This window comes from Melanerpes formicivorus, unplaced genomic scaffold, assembly GCF_026170545.1.
Source record: "Melanerpes formicivorus ecotype bairdi unplaced genomic scaffold, bMelFor1.0.p_v2 SCAF_5, whole genome shotgun sequence".
Classification (NCBI taxonomy): Eukaryota; Metazoa; Chordata; class Aves; order Piciformes; family Picidae; genus Melanerpes; species Melanerpes formicivorus.
Window position 1 is genome coordinate 19,069,667 of NW_027142357.1, and position 22,458 is coordinate 19,092,124.

The following is a 22,458-nucleotide window of genomic DNA, read 5'->3' on the forward strand; positions in this document are numbered from 1 at the left end:
AATTTTATCATTGTAACTCTCTGAAGTTCTTTTTTGACTTACTGTGCAAACTTTCACATGAAATGCATATGGTACGTTCTTACCTGAGCAGAGGATGGGGTACTGGAGCTGCCACAAATGGAACTCTTCCTGCCCTGATTCCACTTTCAGCTTCCTCAATAAAATAATGTGTCATCCTTTGGGATATTTCTACATTGCATTGAAGTAGAAAATGAGGTCATATTGTGGGATATAGTTTATGAACAGCTTTAAGAGTGTTACCAGACTTAGCCTGAGAGTGATTATCAACTGAAAGCTTGGAAGTGAGAGACCAAAGAGAAGATGTTTGTTGACATTATCCCATCTATTTTCTCATACCATCTTTGACTTTTGTTTAGAAAGAGGATGAAAGGGATTTTCCTTCTGGGAAAGGAGACAAATTCTCTGTTTTGGTACTCAGGAACCTCGTATTGCTTAACTCACAGCTGCTGAAGAATTAAGTTTCTGGTCTGGTGAATTTTAACACTTTACAAATATTGACAACCTAGAAGGCAGGTGGGCAAATATCAGTGCTCCAGTTTGCTTCAAGGGATTTGTAAACGGCAGTGATTCCTGCTCTGTTTTCAGAGTTCATACCATGCTTCCTCTCATGTTGCCTGTAGTGTCCTTCCTTACAAGTGCAAGCTGCCAGTATGGCTGCAAGCAGCTATGCTTGACACAGTTGACAGCAGACAGTGCAGCATTATTCCTAAAAGTTTTGCCTTTATTGGCTGGCAGTTCTCAACAGTACAACTGTGGCTAATTTTTCAAGGATTCAAATGTCATTCTTCAATCCCTGAAAGGATAACCACAAATCTTATGTCCTATAGAGTCAAAGCTAAGTGCTTTCCTTTGGAATTGTGGTTACATGTACTTATTTTAGTGTCTTTTGACTAGTTAGTTTGTTGCATCTGCTGTAAGAACAGATGAGTGCGTAGAATACATGAAGTTTTGGGGTTGCATCTGATCAATTGAAAACACTTTAGCTCATGTGAGATGCTAATTTTAGTTAAGCCCCAGGTATGATAACACTATATATTAAATCTGTGATTAGTCATTGCATAATCTCACAACAGTTATGTAAATGTCCTGTAGAGCAAAAGATGAGATGTATTCACTGTGTTAAGCAGCACACTGCAAGAGCTTGTATTTCTGGAACATACCCACTGCTCTGCAATAGATAACCTGTGTTGAATGTGAATGTTTTAGGATGTGCACATCTCTGGAGCTGAAGAGATGATTCACACTCAAACCCCCCTGAGGAGTGCCAGTAGCAGCTTTTACTGTGATTGTTTCTCTTTTTGAAACTTGTATAGTTCACCAAAAATTGGGGCATACTGATTTTACAGTGTCCCTTGTAATGAATCACAGAATCATAGAATCAGCCAGGTTGGAAAAGACCTCAGAGATCATCATGTCCAACCTATTACCTAACACTACCTGACAACTAAACCATGGCTCCAAGTACCACATCCATTCTGTTTTCTTGAACACCTCCAGGGAAAGTGACTCCACCACTTCCCTGTGTAGCACATTCCACTGGCCAATTACTCTTTCTGTGAAGAACTTCCTACTCACCTCGAGCCTAAACCTCCCCCAACACAACTTGAGACTGTGTCCTCTTGTTCTGGTGCTGGTTGCCTGGGAGAAGAGACCAAACCCCACCTGACTACAACCTCCCTTCAGGTAGTTGTAGGTAGCAATAAGGTCTCCCCTGAGCCTCTTCTTCTGCAGGCTAAACAACTCCAGCTTCCTCAACCTCTCCTCATAGGGCTTGTGCTCGAGACTTGTCCCCAGCCTCGCTGCCCTTCTCTGAACACGTTCAGGTATCTCAATGTCCTTAAATTGAAGAGCCCAGAACTGGTGAAGATAGTCTGAAGGAAGGATACAAGATTATTTGTAGCACTTTATGAAAGATGGTTGTAGGACTTGTGGGTGTATGTCCACATCAGTTTTATCTGGTGAGGCAGATACAGGATTTAGCACGTGCCTGAACTGGAGAGTTAGTCTTCTGCATCTTTATTTAAGTAGTAAATTATAAAATAGGAACAAGGGTGCTTCTATATTTTGTTATGATTTTGTGAGGAGAAATAATAATTTTAATACAGAGGAAAGAGTGATGTTTAATTGATTTAGGCAAAATTTGGGTTTAAAAGTACAGGCTTATGTAGCTATATTGATAGACTCATCCACAGAAGCTTAGTCTGTGCAAGCAAAAGGCTTAGACAGCTTTAGACTGCTTTTCAGGTGAGAGAGGGAGGAGATGTTGTAGTGGTAAAAGTCCTTTCCACTATATAGTTGCATGTAGGCTCTGCCTTTGGTGAGCAAGAATGTCAGGAAAAAAAACCTGTCATTAGCAGTGGTAAAAGATACAGCTTTGGGTGGGAAGGCTCAGGAGATGAGAAAGAATGGTAGAATTTTTGGCCAGATACAGCCAGAATATACTTCTGCTATAAACCAAAAGTTGCATTTGGTTAAGAAAGCTTCCGTTTTTTCAGGGGAGGGGGAAATAGGTTGAACATGTTGCATTGCTAGAAGCCTTAACATTATGCAGGGATGCAAGCTGGAGGAATTTGAGGTGAGGCTGTGCCAAAATTTGCTTTTGACCATACAGCCACTGTAGAATGTGGATACCTTCTTTCAGTAATTCAGTGTTGGAAATCTGTTGCTGATCCTGTTTTGGGCATCTTGCAAATCCCTACAATATTCTTAAGTTTTGCTAATAGAAGAAATAGTTGGTTGCCCACTTCATTAACAAGTTATTCCATCATCGCTTTGATCTCCTGGTCCAAGTGTATCCTCTCTAATGGAAGAAACATACAACCTTTAAAATAAGCCCTATTTTGAATGAGACTTGTTTCCTTGGGAGAAGAGATAGCCAAGGCTACTGATCAGATTTAAATGATGCAGCTGTGCAGTCCCGATTGCAACAGCATCATAGGAGTTCTTACTGAAACCCTCAGGCATAAATAAAAGTCATGAGTCGAAGATATTATGGTATGTGTAAATGCATGTATGCTGGATGCCAGGATGTGAAACAGAACACTCAAAATCTCACTTTTCCTCTGACTTGATTTACCTGCTTATTTACCCTGTTCCCTGTGGATAGGATACAAAGAGGCTGGGAAGACTCTTGAACCAGTCGTTAATTTGCACAGTTCTAGCCATTGTGCTGTACAAAGAACTGGCTTGGGAATCAACTTTGCCACTAATATGTTAAATGGCTCAAGGCAAATCAGTTTGCTTTTGCCTTAATTTCTGTGTCCATGAAGTGGAGTAGGTTATCTTCCTTTTAAGAGTACTTTAGGATTAAGTTCTGTCAAAAGTTTGTATGTAGTTAGCTGATGGACCACATATGCTTCAAAGCTCTGTCACCAAAGTCTTATCTGTTTCTGGCAAGACCTGGCTATTGGCCAATTGACATTTGTGTTTGACGTCCTCTCTCTTCATCTGGTTTGCAGACTTGACATGTCTACTTGCAAACAGAACTGTTACAGTTCTAAAGAATTGTATGTAGCAATATGGATAAGCAATAACATGATAAATTAGATCATTGGCCTTGTGTCATACATAGAGCCCTTCCTAACCGGAAAGTGTATCATTACCACATGATATTGAAATGATGGGAGAGGTTGGAGTTGCACAAAGCAAGGTACAATCTTGAAGGCTGATGCCATGATTTGATCTCTAAATCTTTCTTGGAGGTAGAGAAGGCCTTGCCAAATGTTTTTGTGCCAGAGTGAAGCTATGATTCTTGGTCAAATTTAGCTTTGCTGCCTGTTGTTCTGCTCTTGTTAAAGCTATTCCTTTTGTCATTCTGTAACAAATTAAGAGTCCATAAGCTTATACTGTAAAAGAGTGTGAAAGGAAGGGGGTTTTGATGTGTGGACAATGAGTCAGTAGAAGGATGTGCAAAAAGAGAACTGATACTGATAGAGTATCTATCAGCAACTCTTTTGCTCTGAGAGAGTATCTTTTTGGGAGAACGAGAGGACAGTTTCAGGCTTACTGGACTTGTATTGACAGCAAACTATTCACAAGAGAGATCCTGGAGATGGGCTGAAATGATAATTTTAGCAGGAGAAAATAGGTCTGGATTAGAGAGATCTATGACTCATTTATGTGTAATGCAATAAGTGTTTTTGAAAATGCACAGACAGGGAGACAAAAGAGGAACAAGGAAGGAGCTTTGTCAGCACCCACAGACATTTGAGGGATCCTCCAAAGTGAATGGTATAGGAAGACAACTAGGAGGTGCTGTATTTACAAAAAATATGGGATAGAGACAGAGACAAGGATGACTGTAATAGAAGTGTGTGATGGTCACAAAAGATGAACATGGAACACCAGTGTTGAGAGTTTTAAGAAGATTCTGGCCTCTTAGAATTTTGGTGAGCAATGTTTCAGGGGCAGTATCTAGATTAAGTAGGATCTAAAGATGGAGCCAAAGGACTCCTGGCCATGCATAAAGCTAGGCATATGGAAGCAGGGGAAAACAGCAGTTACAGGGAGCTTGGTAGTTGAATTTTCATATTGGGAGTTCAACGTCTATTTTTGTGATGAAGGAAAAAGAACCAAATAGAGCATGGTTGAGAAGGACCTGAGATAAGTTAGAAAATAAAACTAGAGATTTGATTATTGAAAGAGCACAGGGGAGATTTACAGTTGGGAACTGACGGTGAATGAGGAGGTAAGGAATGTTACAGATTCTTGTGCTTTTCTGTTGGAGACTTAATTGGTCTTGTAATGGTAGTCCAGGAAAGCAAGGAACGTACAGTGCCACATTTAGCAATTACTGTTATCTGAAACAGTGACTTGGAAAGTGCTGAAGAGTTGCAATTTATCCTAAATGATCCCAAAATAGTAATTTTTAAAAATTCTTGTTATATCATCTTTCCTTTCAAGGGATTTTTTGCTTTTTGAATGCAAAAGTTTTAATATTTGAGTGTTACTTTCAAATTTCTTGGGGATTTTTAGCCTCTGTCAGTTAGTTGTCTTGTTGAATTGTGTGGACTTGAGAGAAGATGATGTGTGAAGATGTATGTCTGGAATGTATGGTTCTTCCTCAGAGTTGTTTCTCTTTAGCTACTTAGTATTTATTTCATTATTTATTTGTAAGGCACTTGTGTCAACTACCCTTTCAGCAAGTGTAAACAGCATTCACAAACACAGTTTGGAAGTTAATAAATACTTTCATTTCTTTTACAGATGAGATCATTTCACACTCTTGTTTTGAAAGAAGTGGTCAAAGGAAATGGATAGCTATTCTGACTTCAATGGCAACAACCTCTCATCTTCAGTTAATATGTCTGTTTCTTTGCCTGAAGAAGTTGGACTCAATGCCACCAGCAGTACTCCTTCTATGTCGATAAGCAGGCTTTTCCCAGCCTTGTTAGAATGCTTTGGAATAATTCTTTGTGGATACATAGCTGGAAGAGCCAACATTATCACATCAACTCAGGCCAAAGGACTGGGAAATTTTGTGTCCCGTTTCGCACTCCCAGCTCTACTGTTTAAAAACATGGTGGTACTTAAGTTTTCTAATGTGAATTGGTCCTTCCTGTACAGTATTTTAGTTGCCAAAGCCGCTGTGTTTTTCTTAGTCTGTGTTTTAACATTGTTGGTAGCAAGACCTGAGAATCGATTTAGCAAAGCAGGCTTGTTCCCTATTTTTGCTACACAAAGCAATGACTTTGCGCTGGGATATCCAATAGGTAAGTATGCTTTCTTCTTTAAAATTATTTCAGTGCCCTAGGCATGTTTGCTGTATTTTTCCATAATTTGAAATTCACGTCCTAACTGAAGCTAGGAGCTATTAAAGCCATTTTTTAAGTCACATTTCTTGATCTCAGGCCAAATACTTTTTAGTAAGGGAAGAAAACTGTCAGCTGGTATGAATGAGGCAGAATTTAAAACAACCCCAACTGCTGTTTTCTGTATGTTCTTGTCAGATTTTTAAAAAATATATTAAAAAAAAAAAAAATTAAATGCAGTTTCTAAATTGGTGTAACTTACCTTACACTTAGAGACAGTTTTTCCTAGTGGGAAATTACCAGAGTTTCTCACAAGATCAAAAGTCCTTGCTTTGCAAAGTATGAGTCTGTACCTGTGGTCTCTGAAGTAGCTGTAGTGGATTTTTACCAGTTTGGTATTGCCTGTTACTTTTCACTTGAAGAAAACATCAAGCCATAGTGTTGGTGCCTACTGGTTAGAAAATGTGTGTGGCAAACTTTAAATCTGTTCAGAATCAACTTCATAATTTAGGTAGCTAGTTATGGTTTATCCCGTTATCTGTTGTGGCCAGTAGATATGCTCTAGGATATAGTCTTGGAAGAAGTCAGTCTTTTAAAAGCAAGATTTGTGATAACTTGCATTTGTTTGTATCAGATCAGAATTTAATGTGGCTGTGGTGCCATTCTTGGGTATGTAACTAACAATCGGTCCAGTGGAGCCAAACAATCAATCAAAATACTGAGGCATTGGGAGTATAACTTGTATAGCTGTGTACTCTTGTTCTTGTAAACCTAAATTTTTAATTCCTAGCAACATGTTAACAATTTTATCCCAATCTACAATGCTATTACTATTTTCTTCCCTTTTGATAAGCAAGATTACTTTTTTTTTTTCTTTTTATAGACTTTCTTAATGGTATGTTAATATGCTTTTATCAATGCTTACTGTGATACCTAGAAAATGATCTGGAGTTGTAGCAGACTGCTTTCACCAGCTATTCTCCAAATCACAGCACCTTTTACCTGACACTGGGAGGGTCTTTTGTGCAAAGGTAGCTTTCAGTGCTGCCTCTTCCCAGGCTGGCCGATGGGGCTGGTGTGGGAATGAATGCTGAAGGTATCAGAATGTTCAAAATACACCTTGAGTGGAAGGCATTTGGCAAGTGTGTATGGATTATGTTTTATTTGTTTGCTGCTTCGTGCAAAGAAAGCATACTCTGCTTCTTGAATTCTCTTGAGATCACTTGTCATCTAGAAAAGGTTAAAAAAAAAAAAAGAGCAAGTTTGTTTTAGAAAAGCAAGAAGTGAGATATTTGATTACAGAATTGAAAAGTTACAAAAGGGAAAATTAAACATGTGATTCTACATTGTACATAACAACAAGTAGATCCATATTTTAGATTACTTGAGGAGTTGGCAGTTTCTTTCTCCCTGTTCCAGGGCAGCATGCTTGGGAGAATCTGAGCTTTCCTTCCCTCCCCCCGCCCAAATATTCTGGATATGTATAAAATACAGACCAATGCAATTGCAAACTTCTTCTTCCAGAGACAAAAATATCCAATTTCCCTCTGATGTGTGTTTTGCTATTTGTTACTCTTGAGAGAAGTCTGAAGTATATCATATATAGGGCTGTGAGGATTACATCTTTGTTTCTTGTTACCAGATTGAAATGCCAGTTAGGGTTTCTCTCTTCTGTTTTGAGGTTATCTAAACATAGTTCTTTCCACTTTAAATTACTTTCTTGTCAGATTTACATTTCCCTTTTTTTCTTCTTTTCTTGATTTTTTTTTTTTTTTTTTTTTTCCTTTTCTTCCCCCCTTATGTATAACCTGGTCAAATTCACATTTAGTTAAGAGCATTACTGGAATACTTAATGCAGCTATATTGCTGTAGGTGCTTAAGTGTTGTTTCTTTCCTATGCCTTTTGCTTTTCCCTTTCCTATGCCTTTTGCTTTTCCCTTTCCTATGCCTTTTGCTTTTCCCTTTCCTGTGCCTTTTGCTTTTCCCTTTCCTGTGCCTTTTGCTTTTCCCTTTCCTGTGCCTTTTGCTTTTCCCTTTCCTGTGCCTTTTGCTTTTCCCTTTCCTGTGCCTTTTGCTTTTCCCTTTCCTGTGCCTTTTGCTTTTCCCTTTCCTGTGCCTTTTGCTTTTCCCTTTCCTGTGCCTTTTGCTTTTCCCTTTCCTGTGCCTTTTGCTTTTCCCTTTCCTATGCCTTTTGCTTTTCCCTTTCCTATGCCTTTTGCTTTTCCCTTTCCTATGCCTTTTGCTTTTCCCTTTCCTTTCTACCATCCCAGATTTTCACCAGTGCATGGTTCATGCTGTCATGTGTGCAAACACTACTCTTAGTGGCTTTTCTGACGTATTTGCAGGGCTGGAGAACAGGTGATAGGGAGTGTTTTGAGCAAAATCTCATCTTTTAATGAAAATAATTGTTTTAAGGTTGCTTCCATTGAAATTTGTAAAGAAAAAAACAGTGTTGATAAATCTGTGTATTATAATGACACTATATAAAAGATGGTTTAGCACTTAAAAAAACCCGTGTCCTGAGATTTCAGCCAATGTAATTTCTTTAATAACCACTGTGCTATTTTGTGCTGTTTAACAAAGATACATACATGGGAAGATTAAAATGCAGTTTAAGATTTCAAAAGTCACCAGTTGTTTTTTTTCCATTTGCTGTTAAAACAGTTCCACAGTACAAAGTGGTGGGGTGAAAAACAAGTGGTACACAGCTTTGGTAGTGCACACACACACCCCACCTTCCTATCCCCACCAGCATAGATAGAATTACTATAACAGAAAGTTTTGTTTGGTTGGGTTTTATTACTGGATGAGATGATACAGCCCTGATAGAGCTTCATCTGCTCTTAGATGTTACAGCACAGGTGTAGCAAAAGTGTTGTTTGAAATGATGGCTCAGTTACCATGACTATAATGGTGCTAATTGTTTTAAGCATGAATAACTGATGTGTGCTTTTACATGTAATTTTGAACAGCTGGGATGTCAAGAGTTGGGGGCGGGGGAGGTTTTAAGTGTTGGTTTTCTTTCTTCTGGGTTTTCCTTAGGTTCAACATGCAGGCACTTTGATTTAAATAAAAAGAAACTTTTTCATCAGAGATAGAAGTTGTGAATTATTTTCACTGTTCCTTAAGAGTGGTTTCTTATGTTTTTTTCCCACCAATGACTCAGTAATGTACATTGGCTCCATTTTTTGCTACCCAGGAAAATGCACTGTGACTTCAAGTATTTGTAGACCATATTATTTATGTGACTCAAGTTGCATTTGACTGAAATGAACTTTCTGTATAAAGCAGAATAAAATGTTTCTCTAAGGTTTGAGGCTTTAGAAAAAAAATTACTTATATAAAGTGTCCAGCATGTTTAAAGTGGTTCTATTTATCAGGAAATATTTTGTGTTTAAAACTGGCTTATTAAATGCAGTAACTAACCACAAACGTAGTAGTTCTGTTAAGAGTTTATTCAGGTTTTTAGGACAGGTTGCTCTTCTATATGTACTTCAATCATGTCCTGTATGAGGAAAAGCACCTTTAGTGCGTTTTCTTCTGTGTTGGAAATCATCTAGTTGAGAATATATTTTTGTTTTCGTTGTAAAGAAAGAGACTTTATAGAAAGAAGAGACTTTATAGTAAAAGAAGAGACTTTATAGTAAGTGCTGATTTAGCACTTAGTAGATCCTCTCATTCCAGGTATTAAAATAATGAAAGTAAAAATCTTCTGGGTTTTGAAAAACATAGTCATAAGGGGAAAATACCTGCAACAGTTGACTGCTTAATGATCTTAAAATTTATTTAGTATTTTGAGCCCTGAGTTATCCCACAGAAAGGTATATTTATGCAGCAGGACTTCTTTTTTTATTATCTGTAGTGCAAGTAGAATTGTATCAGCATATTAAGATAATTCTGCCTGGGGAAGAATGTGTTTCTCTCCAACTAGGGCAGAAAAACCTAAAATTAAAAGCATTGCTTTGCATATTTCTGAAAATTACTGGAAATTACATCATTCTAAGACAGGTAAAAGACAACATCCTACTTTTTCTAAAAATGGCTTATTTTTTAAGTTCACCCTAGAATAGAATCTTGTATATCTCTCTAGACTCTCTTCATGATCTTTGAAGTGCTACTAGCATAAACTTGAAATAAGAAGTAGCTCTGACTTGCCTCAGAAGTATGTAGTAGCAAAGGAAAAAAACCAACAAACTCATGATTTAAAGTTTTTTGCGGGACCAGAGCTCCAGCAATAACTTTTGTCCTGAGTAGTCCCAGAGAATGAACTAATAATTATGTGGCAGTTTATTTTCTTATTTGGTTATTGCATTGCTCTATTGTATTGAATCAATGTAGAAAGACCACACTTGACATACACACTGAAAACTGGTTAAATTCCAGGGACAGGAGACTCCCCTAAGATAAAAAGCAACTTGTGTCCTGCAAAGGTGCATTTAATTCTCTACAACTTTCATGTTTCTGGGCAGAAAAAGCAATTCAGAAAGATAACATCTTGGTTTTTTTTTTTCTTTTCTATTTTTTGGGATAACTCAAAGGGCACACAGAATTGTTATATTGCTTGCTTCCTTTTTTCTGTAAATGTTGAATATTCACAGAATCATTAAATAGTGTTGGATAGTTAATCTTTGGTCTTTAATGTGTGCATTAGATGACTGTGGCCTAATGATGGTTGGGCATGCTTCTCTTACTACATCATTTTGTATTGATTGTAAAGGCAGATATTTCAAAAGAATAAGGGGAAAATTTTTTCTCTGGTTTATTTCAATGCTAATGTATTTTTGTACCGAAGTATTATCATTCATCACTTTTTATTTCCTATTTTCTAGTTGAAGCTTTATATCAAACCACTTACCCAGAATATCTCCAGTACATTTACCTAGTGGCTCCAATATCTCTGATGATGCTAAACCCCCTGGGGTTTATCTTCTGTGAAATCCAGAAGTGGAGGGATAATCGCACTGTGTCACAAAGCAAAATCAAAATAGTGGGCCTAGCACTTCTTCGAGTTTTGCAGAACCCAATTGTGTTCATGGTCTTCATAGGAATTGCCTCAAACTTTATTCTTGGCCAGAAAATTCCTGAATACCTTGAAAACTTCCTTGATGGACTGGGCAGTTCATTTTCTGGCTCTGCACTTTTTTACCTTGGACTAACTATGGTGGGACAAACTAAAAAACTGACAAAGAGTATGTTTGTTACACTGATCCTTCTCATCACAGCTAAACTGTAAGTTCTGTTTATGTACTTTCATAATCTTCTTCTGTAGATGTTTTAAGCAGATGGTTTTTATCTCAAAGTCATTATAGTGGTAATACTTTTCACTTCCAGTATTTTGAGTGGGTGCTTCCCAAAGCAAAGAACAAAAATCAGGGATGCTACAGCTTCCTTGACTGCCTGCAAGCTATCTGTTGTCACAAACTGGCTGTTTGGGGAATTACTAGCTTAAATTAAATAGTAAGACACGAGTGATTTGTTTTTTAAACCAGCTCCATGGCAGATTTTGTAAGACAAAAATGGGTTTCAGTGTGACCACTTTGTTCTACTGGTGTTAACGTAAGTAGCCTGCGTAAGGCTTCTATAGTGAGTCTGTGTGAGAGCTGGGGTATTCATAAAGGTGAACAAAACAGTGTTCATGGAGGGAGTTATTTTGCTGGCCAGAACATTCATAATGGAATACTGAAGCTTGAGCCCTTGTTTTATTTCAGATGGCTTGCAGAAGGTGGTCTAAGTTTCAAAGTTGCAGACTGACAGTATAGCTACTATTACTTTAAAAGTTGATAAATGAGGGAGCTTTATATATTTTACCTTTCTAAATCTGAAAATGCCTACTGAATCAGGGAATGTGCTTATATTCCAGAGTTTGTTGTCATTTATGTAATTTTTTTGTGAATTGGGTTGTTTTCATTTACTTGGTACGTTAAAAACTTTGGCCAGCTGGTAACTGTTATGGTAATAGTAAAGGCAACCATTCAAAGTCATATCAGTACTTTGTTTTTTATAAATAGTATTCAAACAAGCCTTAAATTTCCTTGTGGTCCATTTTCTGATTAAAGAGGAGTCTGTTGCTATAGCTTTAGCATTTGTTTTCAATTATTTTTCTCCTTTCTTTTCAGACTTATGATGCCGTTTCTCTGCAGGGAAATGGTGGAACTCTTTGACAAGAGTGACAACGTAGTCAACCATACCAGTTTATCAAACTATGCATTTCTTTATGGAGTTTTTCCAGCAGCACCTGGTGTCGCAATATTTGCAAGTCAATTTAATATGGAAGTGGGAATTGTATGTAATTAGCTTTTCCCAATTATGCACTAATTCTGAGTATGCTTAATGTATTTGCTTTTCTGTAGTATAGACTCCTTAAATTCACTTGTACTCCCTAGATCTCAAGTATTAATTATATTTCAGATTATTAATTATGCAAACTACTATTTCCTGATGTCTCAAATGTATTTGTAGTACACATTTGTAAATAAGTCCTCATACTTCTCTGATTCATGACTGTAGCAGGAGCCAGGATAAATCTAAACCTGAAGAACTTGTATTTCTATTGGGAGCTTATAGGTGTTTGAGTTTGCTGTTTTGTTGTTGGTTTGTTTTTTTTCTCTCAAAGAACTTATTTTTGAGTTACTGTTTTTGTAGGGAAAAACCCAAAAAGTATGTTGCTGACTTTAGTAAGAGCAGTGTCACGTTAATATGGAAAATTTATGGAAGAAATTATGCTTTAACTGATTCTGTTGCCCTTCAGTTAAATCTTGCGATAGAAATGCATTTTACTTTGCTTTTTATAGGAGAGAGTATCAATTATCTTTTCAACCTGAAATAGAATTTCAGCTGCTTCCTTTCTTCTTCTTAAAGTGACATTAAAACATTGCCATTGACTTCCATGGCTTTTAATGTTAGCTGTTTTCCATTTGTTTAGTTGTTGGGGTTTTAATTAATAGAAGGGGAGGAAAAAAGAGGATGCTAAAAATAAACCCTACAACAAAAAATTTTGTGCCCACCAAAATCAGGGAGTCTCTTTAAAACAAGTCTGTAGTGTGAGTAGCAATTCATGCTTCCATCACTGTGCAAATTCTAGAAAGCAGAAAGATGATGAGAAGCCAAATCAGAAATTACTTAAATGTAAATATGTATGCCAGTTTCTCCTGAATCGGTGCATATTAGTATTTGCAGAACTTTATACTTTCTTATTTATTTACGGTGTGACTATTTGCATCCAAAAATAAATTTTGACATTGTAAATCCACCCCTAGGCTGCAGTTGACACCCATTATGAAGTATTTATAATAGGCAACTCTCTATTCCTACTATTTCAGAAGCTTGTTAATATTTTCAGCTTAACTGTCTTCACAAAACTGATACTTTCTCCCTCAAATTCTAAATAATTTGTTATAGAAACAACTCAGTGATTTGTTAAAAGTCTATGTTTAATGCAAAGGTACAGTTTTTCCAGTGGTTGTATTCCTGAAAGCAGATTATTCAGCTTGACATCTGATTAACTCTGTTCTTGCTTCTGTTTGACTTTTTGCAGATTACCTCAGGCATGGTGATAAGCACTTTTGTGTCTGCGCCTATTATGTACGTTTCTGCATGGCTGCTGACGATTCCATCTATGGACCCCAACCCACTGGCATCTGCACTCCAAAATGTTAGCTTTGACATAAGTATTGTCAGTCTCATTTCTCTGGTAAGTACTTGTCAGTGAATTGAAATACTAAAGCTTGCTGTTGAGCTGGGTAGCATTAGTACAGAAGCAGCAAATCAAGTCATGATGAGACTCGCATTTCCTCATACCCTGTTGCAGAAGGATGAGGAAGGAGTTAAAAATCTTGATTTAGCTATGGGTCAGCTGGAAGGCGACGCTGTAGAGAAAGATGGGTAAGTGAATTAGAACACTAGTGCAGGGCTTAAGACTTCGTCCTTTTAATTGTGGAGGCTTGTGTTGTTGAGGGTTTTTTTGAACAACAGGGTGTGGGGGAATAACAGTACAAGTTAGTCCACAGAGAGTAATTACATCTAGATAGGTGAGGTGCTTGTGTATCACAGTAATGGAAGCTGTGTACAAACTTCAGCTGCAGAAACGTCAGTGAATATATATTTCATGAAGTATTAATGAGTGTTAATGACAACGTTTGACTTGGAAGTTTTAATTTCGTTTTATCAAATTCCTTTCCCAGAAATTATGTTCTTAAAGAATGGGTTGATAATTCAGAAGTCAAATGTGAATTGTATTTTGGCTTTATAGGCACTGCAGAACAGTGCTTATTATTTTTTTTGCTTTTTTAAAATAAAACCATCTATGTTGGAGCAGCTTGGAATTTTCTTAAGTTGTTTCACTGAAATTTCCTTGTCTTGAAAATGTGCATCAAAGGAAGCCACAACTGAATGCTGCCTCTTGCTGTCACAGATAATTTTGGAAGATTCAGGGTAAGAGATAGGAGGTTTAAATTCTAAATTGCCAGGCTACTCTGTGGTCATTTATGTCCTGGGGACTGACCAGGCTTCTAGGCACTAGAGGTGAGTCATTGCTGCTTCCCAGAAGTACTTCACCATTATGAGAATGCAAAGGGTTTGTTTTTTTTTTCTCCCCTGGCCATAGCTGCTGAGGCATCAAGACTGGCAGCAGATATTGTGGAGCTGACTGCAGTAGTCATGTTGCTAATAAACTTTTAAAGATTTGTTGTACATTTAATTTCACTATGGTCTGCTAGGATACCTATCTTGTTCTTTGGGGGTGTGTTTTAATGTTTTTATCTTGTACATTACAGATCTGGTCTCTTACTGTTATTCTTTTGAGTAAGAAATACAAACAGCTTCCTCATATGATTACAACAAATCTCCTTGTTTCTCAGGTCAGTAGTAAGAAGAATGCTTTTGTGTGAGTTATGTGGGGTTTTCTTAAACTCTTATATATGGAGGACAGGGAATCTAATGGGTGACTTGTCAAAACTATATGTCTGCTTTAAAATACACACTTGAAAAAAATGAGAGTTGATGCTGGTGGTATGCTTCTTAAACAGAACTACAAGAAATCAGAATGGAGAGTGGCTTCTAAAATGTACTTTCCATTATTGCCCGTTTAGTGCTCTTCTGTATAAGTTTGTGCCAAACTGATGTCAGCAATGCCAGGATCAGCAGCAGCATATGTTTGACTCCATGGTGACCTGATTCAAGGAGCTAAATAGAAAACTAATTCACATGCTGGTTTAGTTCCCTGAAATGGCTTGCTGAGGGATCTGATGGGTGCCAGTGCCAATGCAAGGAAGGCGTGTGGGAATACATGGCTGGTAGCTGGGAAGGGCAAAGTGAGAAACCTGTGGATTAATTTTATTTGTTATTTAAGCTCAGAAAAAACAAAACAGAGTATGTGTTCTTCCTTTCCTTGAAGGAAGCTGCTGTTAAAATCAGGGAAAGGAGCCTGTGCTTGCAGTGTCTCTGTGTGGTAGTGCTTGCTGAAGTGTCCCGTAGTTTAAAAAAAAATTAATAGAAATCACCAAACAAACATACATGTAGTAAACTCCCTGAGGTTCAAGCATGGATCACATTTGGGAAAAAGTCATGCATGAGAGTCACAGGTGCTTCTCATCTGTAATGACAAAGTTAGTTTCCATCTGAGAAAACAAACAACAAAACAATTGAATTACTGTTTCAATCATATTTCAGCCTATCTTTTCAGATGCCTTCGGTACTTAACCTCTCACTATCACTGGGTGAGAACTTGCATAATTATTCACTGAACAAACATCTGCTGACCTCAGCTTCGTGTCCAAAGGATTTCAGATAAATGTTTTGTACTTAACAAAAGCTTTACCTTCTACTCATTGTAAGATATATAAAGATGGTTAGGTCTCCTTTGTCTGACTTGCCTTACTCCCACTTTATCCGAGTTATATAATTGCTATCAAAAAATCCCCCTCCTGATAGGGTACCATAGTCAGTGACATAATGGTAATACTAAATTTATTGCTTTACTGTTATGAAAACTGTGCAACTTACAGAGTTTCAAAGCTTATATATTATGCTGTGTTCAGTTTTTCTTGTCATCCTGCTTACCCATTTAAGTGATGGCCTCTTACCTGTCCTTCCAGTTTATTGCTTGCATTGGAATGGTTGCATGGAACTTCATTGTTAAAGAGGAGGACGTCACCCTGCAGATCCTAGTATTTATATTCCTCTACAGCTCACTTTATGGCACCTACCTGTGGACAGGTATGATTTTTCTAGACAGAACCTAAGTACTGTAATAAAAGACTAATGTTTTTAAATAATTTTACTGTGTTATTCAGAGTTGCATGTAGTTCTACAAATATACATACTGTCTCGTGGTCATGATGACAGCGTTGCCTTGCATCTGAGGAGATACAAGCCAAACAATTGTAAAAGGCAACATGAGTTTTTAAATCTCTGGGGCAAAACAATTGGAAGGAAAACCCTGGAATCCCAAGTAGTAGGTCACTAATATGCAGGGGGAAATAAGAAAACAAAAAAGAACCTGAGGCTTCATTTGAGGTTTATGGTACTATGTGTATTAAGCAAGGGTCTTGCCATTCTAGTATGTTAAGATGTTTTCTGTGTGCTTCTGAACCTTTCTAAGCATCCAGAAGTGAATGTTTAATATGAAATATCCTGGAATTTCTTCAGTGTTTCATTATTAGTATGATTTTTAAAGACAATAGGTATCTCTGGTTTACTTCATTAGGATACAACTAGAAAAACAATTTTTGTCTATTTGAAGGTCTGAGAAGAATATCTTAGCTATTGAGCAGGTCACATCATAGAGTTTCTAGACTTTGTATTTATTGGCTCCTTTTTAATAATAAACAAGATATTTGTTTGGGTTTTTGTAGGTTTTCTGTCTTTCTCTTTGTTTCTGCTGAGGAAGAGAGAAACAGTAAAGATTCCTGTTGGGTTTATTATCGTAGCTGGATGGGGGTAAGTTAAGTCAGACGTTTCCATGTAAAATTGGTGGTGGCATACTAAATATGTCACTTTGTTCATACTTTGGTCTTTCAGAATTCCAACACTTCTGGTGGGAATCTTGCTAATTTTTGGAGAATGTAACAACACTAGTGTTGACTCTGCCTTTTTCTATGGAAAATATCAGGTATGAACATCATCTGTCCTCATCACTTCAGACTTCTTCCTTATCTAGTACCTTATTGAGAACCTGTGTTTTCTGTTTGCTTTGTATGTAAGTAGCTTTCAGTGGAAGTATAGTCTTCCATAACAGCAGTATTACTATAGAATATTTACAGAATGATACAAAAATATATTTCTGTAATGAACCATTAGGAAAACTTGTTTGAACAACAATAACTTTCACAGGTATGCAACTATGACTAAGAAAAAGAGGGATAGGCTTCCCAGAGAAAAGTCTTAGGAGTGGTAATGCAGATCCCTTTTTCTGGTGACTAATTTGTAGTTTTGCTTGATAATTATCTACAGTTGTTATTATCCATTAGCTAATTAATGGCTTCTGGCCTGCAACAGATAGGATCTACATTACCTGTATAGTATTAAGTGCTTGCACTGTGGGAGACTTCTCTGCACAATAAGGGGTTGAAGTCCCTGAGCCTGAACTATCGTTTTTACCAATAAATAGTTCATCTTACCAAAGAATGTTCTAGCATAGGTATTTGTCATATTTTCCTTCTGTCTTTCTTACAGATGTAGAGACCATGAGTCTTTTGGGATTATGCATGTGGCACTTTCACAAGTATTAGATTGCTTCAGAGTATTGGTGGCAGATCATTAGTAGGCTAAATAATAGGATGCTCCTCATTGATGACAGAATGGAAATTGAGCTGTGTCAGAGGGGGACAAAGACACATTCCTCTTTGGAATTAAAAGGTAGCTGAACTTAAACTCGAGCACTAATAATCCTGAGGTGAAAGATGATGATGGAATGCTTTTGGATTGCATGGGAGTAAGGGTCCCCACTTAAAAACCCAACCATGCAAAAGCAAAGAAACAAAACCAAACAAAACCACCACCAAAACAAAACAAATAAAAAACCCCAGATGCCTTAGTTACTCAGGCATTGATTGCTCCTTCAGTGCCACAAGATGCAAGAGCAGTGAACACAGAAAACTGTTCTATTCAGATACATTTGTTAGAGTATTTTGGAAAACACAGATGTTAGACTGTTTTCTTCTATTTTGTATTCACGTGTGTTTTCTTTGTTCTCTTAACAGATAATTACCACAGCAGTGATTCTGTTCATCAGTATATTGATGTCGGGTATCTCACTTATGTGCATGAACAGAAGTAGGGAAGAGTCAAGCTATGAGGTGTTGAACCCATATTCACCACGTAGCCAAGTGGAGGAGGTTGAAGTAGGAGGGAGTGAAGGGAATCAGGTTTCAGCCAGTGTTCCTCAGTCTTCTGCAGCATCTTCTGCACAGAATTCTCCAGAATCTCCTGCACAGCCACCTGCTGAAAGAGGTAGACAAAAAAAAAAACCCGCAACTAAATGGCTTGGGATACAATAAAACAATATTCAAAACTGAATTCTGACCTGGGAAGAATGGTTGTTTACACCTTCAAGTGTTATGTCTAGTGTAACTACCTGAGGATTTAGTTTATGTTTCTAAGGAAATTGATGGTTATCACTGGGTAAGGGTAGGGGAAGTGAACAGGAAAAAAATATGTATATGGTTTCTATGTAAGTAGTGGTATCTTGATAAGAATGTGATAAATGCAGTTTGCTGGGCATGTTAGATTGCTTACCAAATAAACTGTCACTCTGAGAATTAACTGTATGCCAGCAGCATTGCTTCTCAATGTGTTTCTAATCCTTCTTGTCTGTATGCAGCCTCTTTGATCACTCTAACTAAAACTTCTTGTGTGCCTTCTGTGTTTCTATATTCAGCACACTGGAAAAATTGTCTGCCTTCTCCTTTTGGGTTATTTTTTGGCATTGTAGTTAAAGCTGCATAGAATATATTATTATACTTGGAAACTAAATGATGGTAGTGAAGGAAGCTAACTGTCCTATTATCCTGTATATGCCTAATAGGTTGCTGTTCTTGTCAGACAATAAATGGTGAATTATCCTGTGCTGGAGAAAGCAAAGTGGTGTCAAATTCTGTTGAAAGCAAAGTTCCTCCAATTGAAACAGGTAAAGCAGTAGTGTCTGTAGCCCGCACAAAGAAACTGTCTGTTGTTCTCTCAACTCTAGTTGCATACTTGAATTTAATATGAAATATAAATTATTAGGCAATATGTTAGGTGTTGGTTCTCTTCTGCCTGGTAGTCATTAGGAATCATGCACTGCTCAAGATGGACAATTTTTTTTTTTAATTGTTTTGGGTTTTTACCACTAAATTACTTTAACAAGTCCTTCTGAACAGTCAAACTTTATCTGTCTGTCACTGCCTTGTTTGGATACTGAGAAGTTGAATGCATAACCCTCCTTTACTTCAAGTTTTCCTCTTAAACATACATTTTTACGTTCTCAAATTCACATCTTGTGTCTTCTGAAAAGGCCTTCGAAACCTTTGTTGTAATCATGCAGGTTTTAAATGAGAAACCTGAATGAGATCTAGAGGAGCAAGCACTTACTGCAGATTAGATCAAATGCCCTTGCTGCTCTGCTATTCACGTCTAGAGGGGAGAGATGGAGAAAATTGACTAAAGGGGCATTTAGGAGTCACTAAAATAGAAAAAAAATGAATCAAAGTGATGGAAAACTGCATGTTCAGCCTATTCTCATTGTATGTCACTTTCAATAACCAAAGATAGCTGCAGGGCAACCTTTCTCTTTTTCCTATTTTCTTCTTGGTTTGTTTTTGGTTTGTTTTGGTGTTGTGGTTTTGTTTGTTTTGTTTTCTTTCTTTGTTTCAGCTTTACAAGGAAGTTCATATCCTTACACTTTGCTTGGATGCAAAATTTCACACTGAAGCGTAGTTCTGTCTCCTCTCATATGCCTCCTCACAAAATGCTAGCTCTCCACCCACTGCCAACTATTTTATCTATTAGGTAATTCAGACAAGCATCATAAGAATGTCTTCCAATGATAGAAGGCAGATAGTTTAATTTTCTTTATCCTAAAAGATAAGATAGAAAATAACTTCTGATACTGAGTGGAAATTGTTTTCAACCTACTGAGTGAACACTTCAAAACTGTAAATCAGTGAAAGCAAATAGTAGTAGATACTTTGTGTAACTTTGGCAGCAATAATTACTAATCCTCAACTGCTATGACAGGTATCTGATGCAAATTCTTATGTATGTGCTTGCCAGGAAGTTTTTCACTGCCATCTAGAGGAAGATACTCAGAATTCCTTTGAACTCTGTAGCTGGAAGACAAGCAACCATTCTCTTATGTGTATTTGGTTCTTTTGATTGAGAAAATTATGACAGTGCTCTGGTGTACCATGTTAAAACACAATCATGGAACTGAAATAAACATGATTCATGGTCTGATCTAGAGCTCTACAACACTACAATACAGTGGTGCTGATGGTATATTTGAAATATTTGTTCCAGAAATAAATCAGGACTTTTAAATCTGTTCTGAGAAATGGCTATTTTTAAATTTTTTCTGTTAGTGTTTTCTAAATACTTACCACCATTCAAGTTTGCATAAAACCTTTGACAGAAGTGTTCTGTTGCAAAACTGTCTTCGTTTGAGGTACTGTTTCGTTCAAGAATAAATACCTGAACAGGTTATTATCAAAGCTAATATTAAATTGTGTGTGTGTGTGTCTTCAGTACAGATACTCACAAGGTAATTTACCTTAGGAAGTTACATTAAAGAGTTTGTTCATGGAGTTTGTAAGTCAGAAACCTAATGAAAATTTTTGGTTTGTCTTTCAGCTGATCAGTGTGTGAATCGTTGCAGTGCTCAAACCTGTGTATTGGCTCAGGAAGAACAGCTTCTACAGACAGGAGACAAACAGCTGGCCAGACATGTGCTGCTGTGCTTACTTCTTGTTGTTGGCTTGTTTGCTGTAAATACTTTTTTTTCTCTCCATATTGTTCAAGTCATTAAGCTAGAATGATTTTCAGGAAAGCTATATAGGCAGTCCAGTAAAACTCTTCCAATTACTCATATAACAATTCATTAAGTAAATTAGAGGCTTTATTTTTGTCTCTTACTGGAAGAAGAATGTCATGAAATTATTTTTTAAGTGCCACACCATAAACTAAAGGCAAGTTAAGATTATATTAGAGAGCATGCCATACTGGAGAACCCTAAAGGGAATAAAGGGAAAAAAAAAAGTGGAATTGTATCTTTTGGTAACCAATTCATCACTACCACCCCTCTTCCCATTTTTCTCAAAAGCTAGTCTTCTGTAGAAAATAATTTTTAAAAAAGGAGGAATTCTGCTTCTCCAGGAGACTACACAAATTGTTCCATCCGGTCATATTTATATTTGGAACTGATTTTGTTGTTTTGTTGTTTCCAAGCATCATTATTAATGATAGTTATGAAGGTGGCTGCTTCTGTGCAAGAGTGTGAAATACCAGAATCTAATGCAGTAGGGATATAATTTGAATTTTCAACTGTGGCAAAGATGAGAAGCAACTCTCTCTGTTTGAATGTAACGCTCAAAGTCGAGCTTCTTGTGGATGACAGTAGTAGAAGGGGTTTTTATTTGGCTCAAACGTTTTATTGCAAAGGACAGTGTAGCACAGCTATGTAGTGTAGTGGCTACTACTATGAAGTTACAGAAAGAAACATGTATTTCCTATAACAAATGTTTCATGCTAATTTTTAATATCTTTTAAAACATCTGTTATATATAAGAGGTGTTGCAAATGTTAACCTTTATTTTAGTTGTACCCAAATGATTACATAGATACTGTGAAACTAGACCACTTATATGTAAGAATTAGCCTTTACACCCAAAGATGTTAACTTTGGAGGACTTTTAACTTTTGTCAAGCATCTAAAATAGCAGAGGTGGTATGTACTTCAGCTTCACTATCTTAACTATGCGGAAAATATGTAGAAAGTACTGGACTCAGTTAAACAGGTCTAAAAACAAATACTGCAAATCTATCTGGCTTAATATTGCCTGTGCTAGGTTGAATCCCTAAGTATGCTTAAGGCAAGTGCTTTTTGTCAACATGTAGAGAGGCAGGATCTCTACACTGGTATGTTTTGCATTATTGTGTTTTAAAACAAACGAGCTCTTCTCCCTCCCTTCTTATTTGTCTTTATCTGAATAATTTGTTCAATTAAGATGGTGAAAAGCATGCAGGAATCCATTGGCATGTGAAGAGTGAGAAAGTGCTTTTGATTTTTATAATCAGGTCAGGTTTATGGATTTTATTTTGGGGGGCTTTTTGTTGTTGTTTGTTTTTTTTTTTCTTAACAGAATCTTTCCAGTTGTTTGTGGTGGCTGTTCAACCAAGAGCCTGGAAGGCTGTATGTGGAATTGCAGTTCTTCTGTGCTGTGTTTAATTTTGGTCAGGTTTGTATCAACATTTGTTCTGAAAATGAGCTCGTTAGTGGATGTCACAGCAGATGCTGTCACAAGCACCCTAAGTTCAAGTCCTCAAACAATGCTGAAGTTGCCAGATACTTGGTTTGCCTTTTTATGTCAAGCCTTTTCTTTTGCTATAAGCCTTTAAGTCATTATCTCTTCAGTTTCAGTGCCATTAAAAGCTGACAGAGGTATGATTGTTCCAGCTGTGCATGGCTAATTTCAGTGCAAACTGACACAGGGTAGCT

At 37.1% G+C, this 22,458-nt stretch overlaps 1 protein-coding gene across 3 annotated transcripts in view; it reads left to right on the plus strand.

Annotated features, from left to right (window-relative positions):
* The window catches only part of GPR155 (G protein-coupled receptor 155), a 28,902-nt gene that overhangs the window by 947 nt on the left and 5,497 nt on the right, over positions 1-22,458 (plus strand). For all 3 annotated transcript variants that reach the window (XM_068138548.1, XM_068138550.1, XM_068138549.1), the window contains exons 2-13: positions 5,227-5,732; positions 10,601-11,000; positions 11,888-12,053; positions 13,306-13,461; positions 14,543-14,626; positions 15,863-15,983; positions 16,622-16,706; positions 16,788-16,878; positions 17,969-18,218; positions 18,793-18,894; positions 20,595-20,728; positions 22,103-22,198. In XM_068138548.1, coding sequence (XP_067994649.1) covers positions 5,273-5,732; positions 10,601-11,000; positions 11,888-12,053; positions 13,306-13,461; positions 14,543-14,626; positions 15,863-15,983; positions 16,622-16,706; positions 16,788-16,878; positions 17,969-18,218; positions 18,793-18,894; positions 20,595-20,728; positions 22,103-22,198 — 2,145 coding nt within the window. In that variant the 5' untranslated portion in view covers positions 5,227-5,272. The remainder of the gene's footprint in view (positions 1-5,226; positions 5,733-10,600; positions 11,001-11,887; positions 12,054-13,305; positions 13,462-14,542; positions 14,627-15,862; positions 15,984-16,621; positions 16,707-16,787; positions 16,879-17,968; positions 18,219-18,792; positions 18,895-20,594; positions 20,729-22,102; positions 22,199-22,458) is intronic.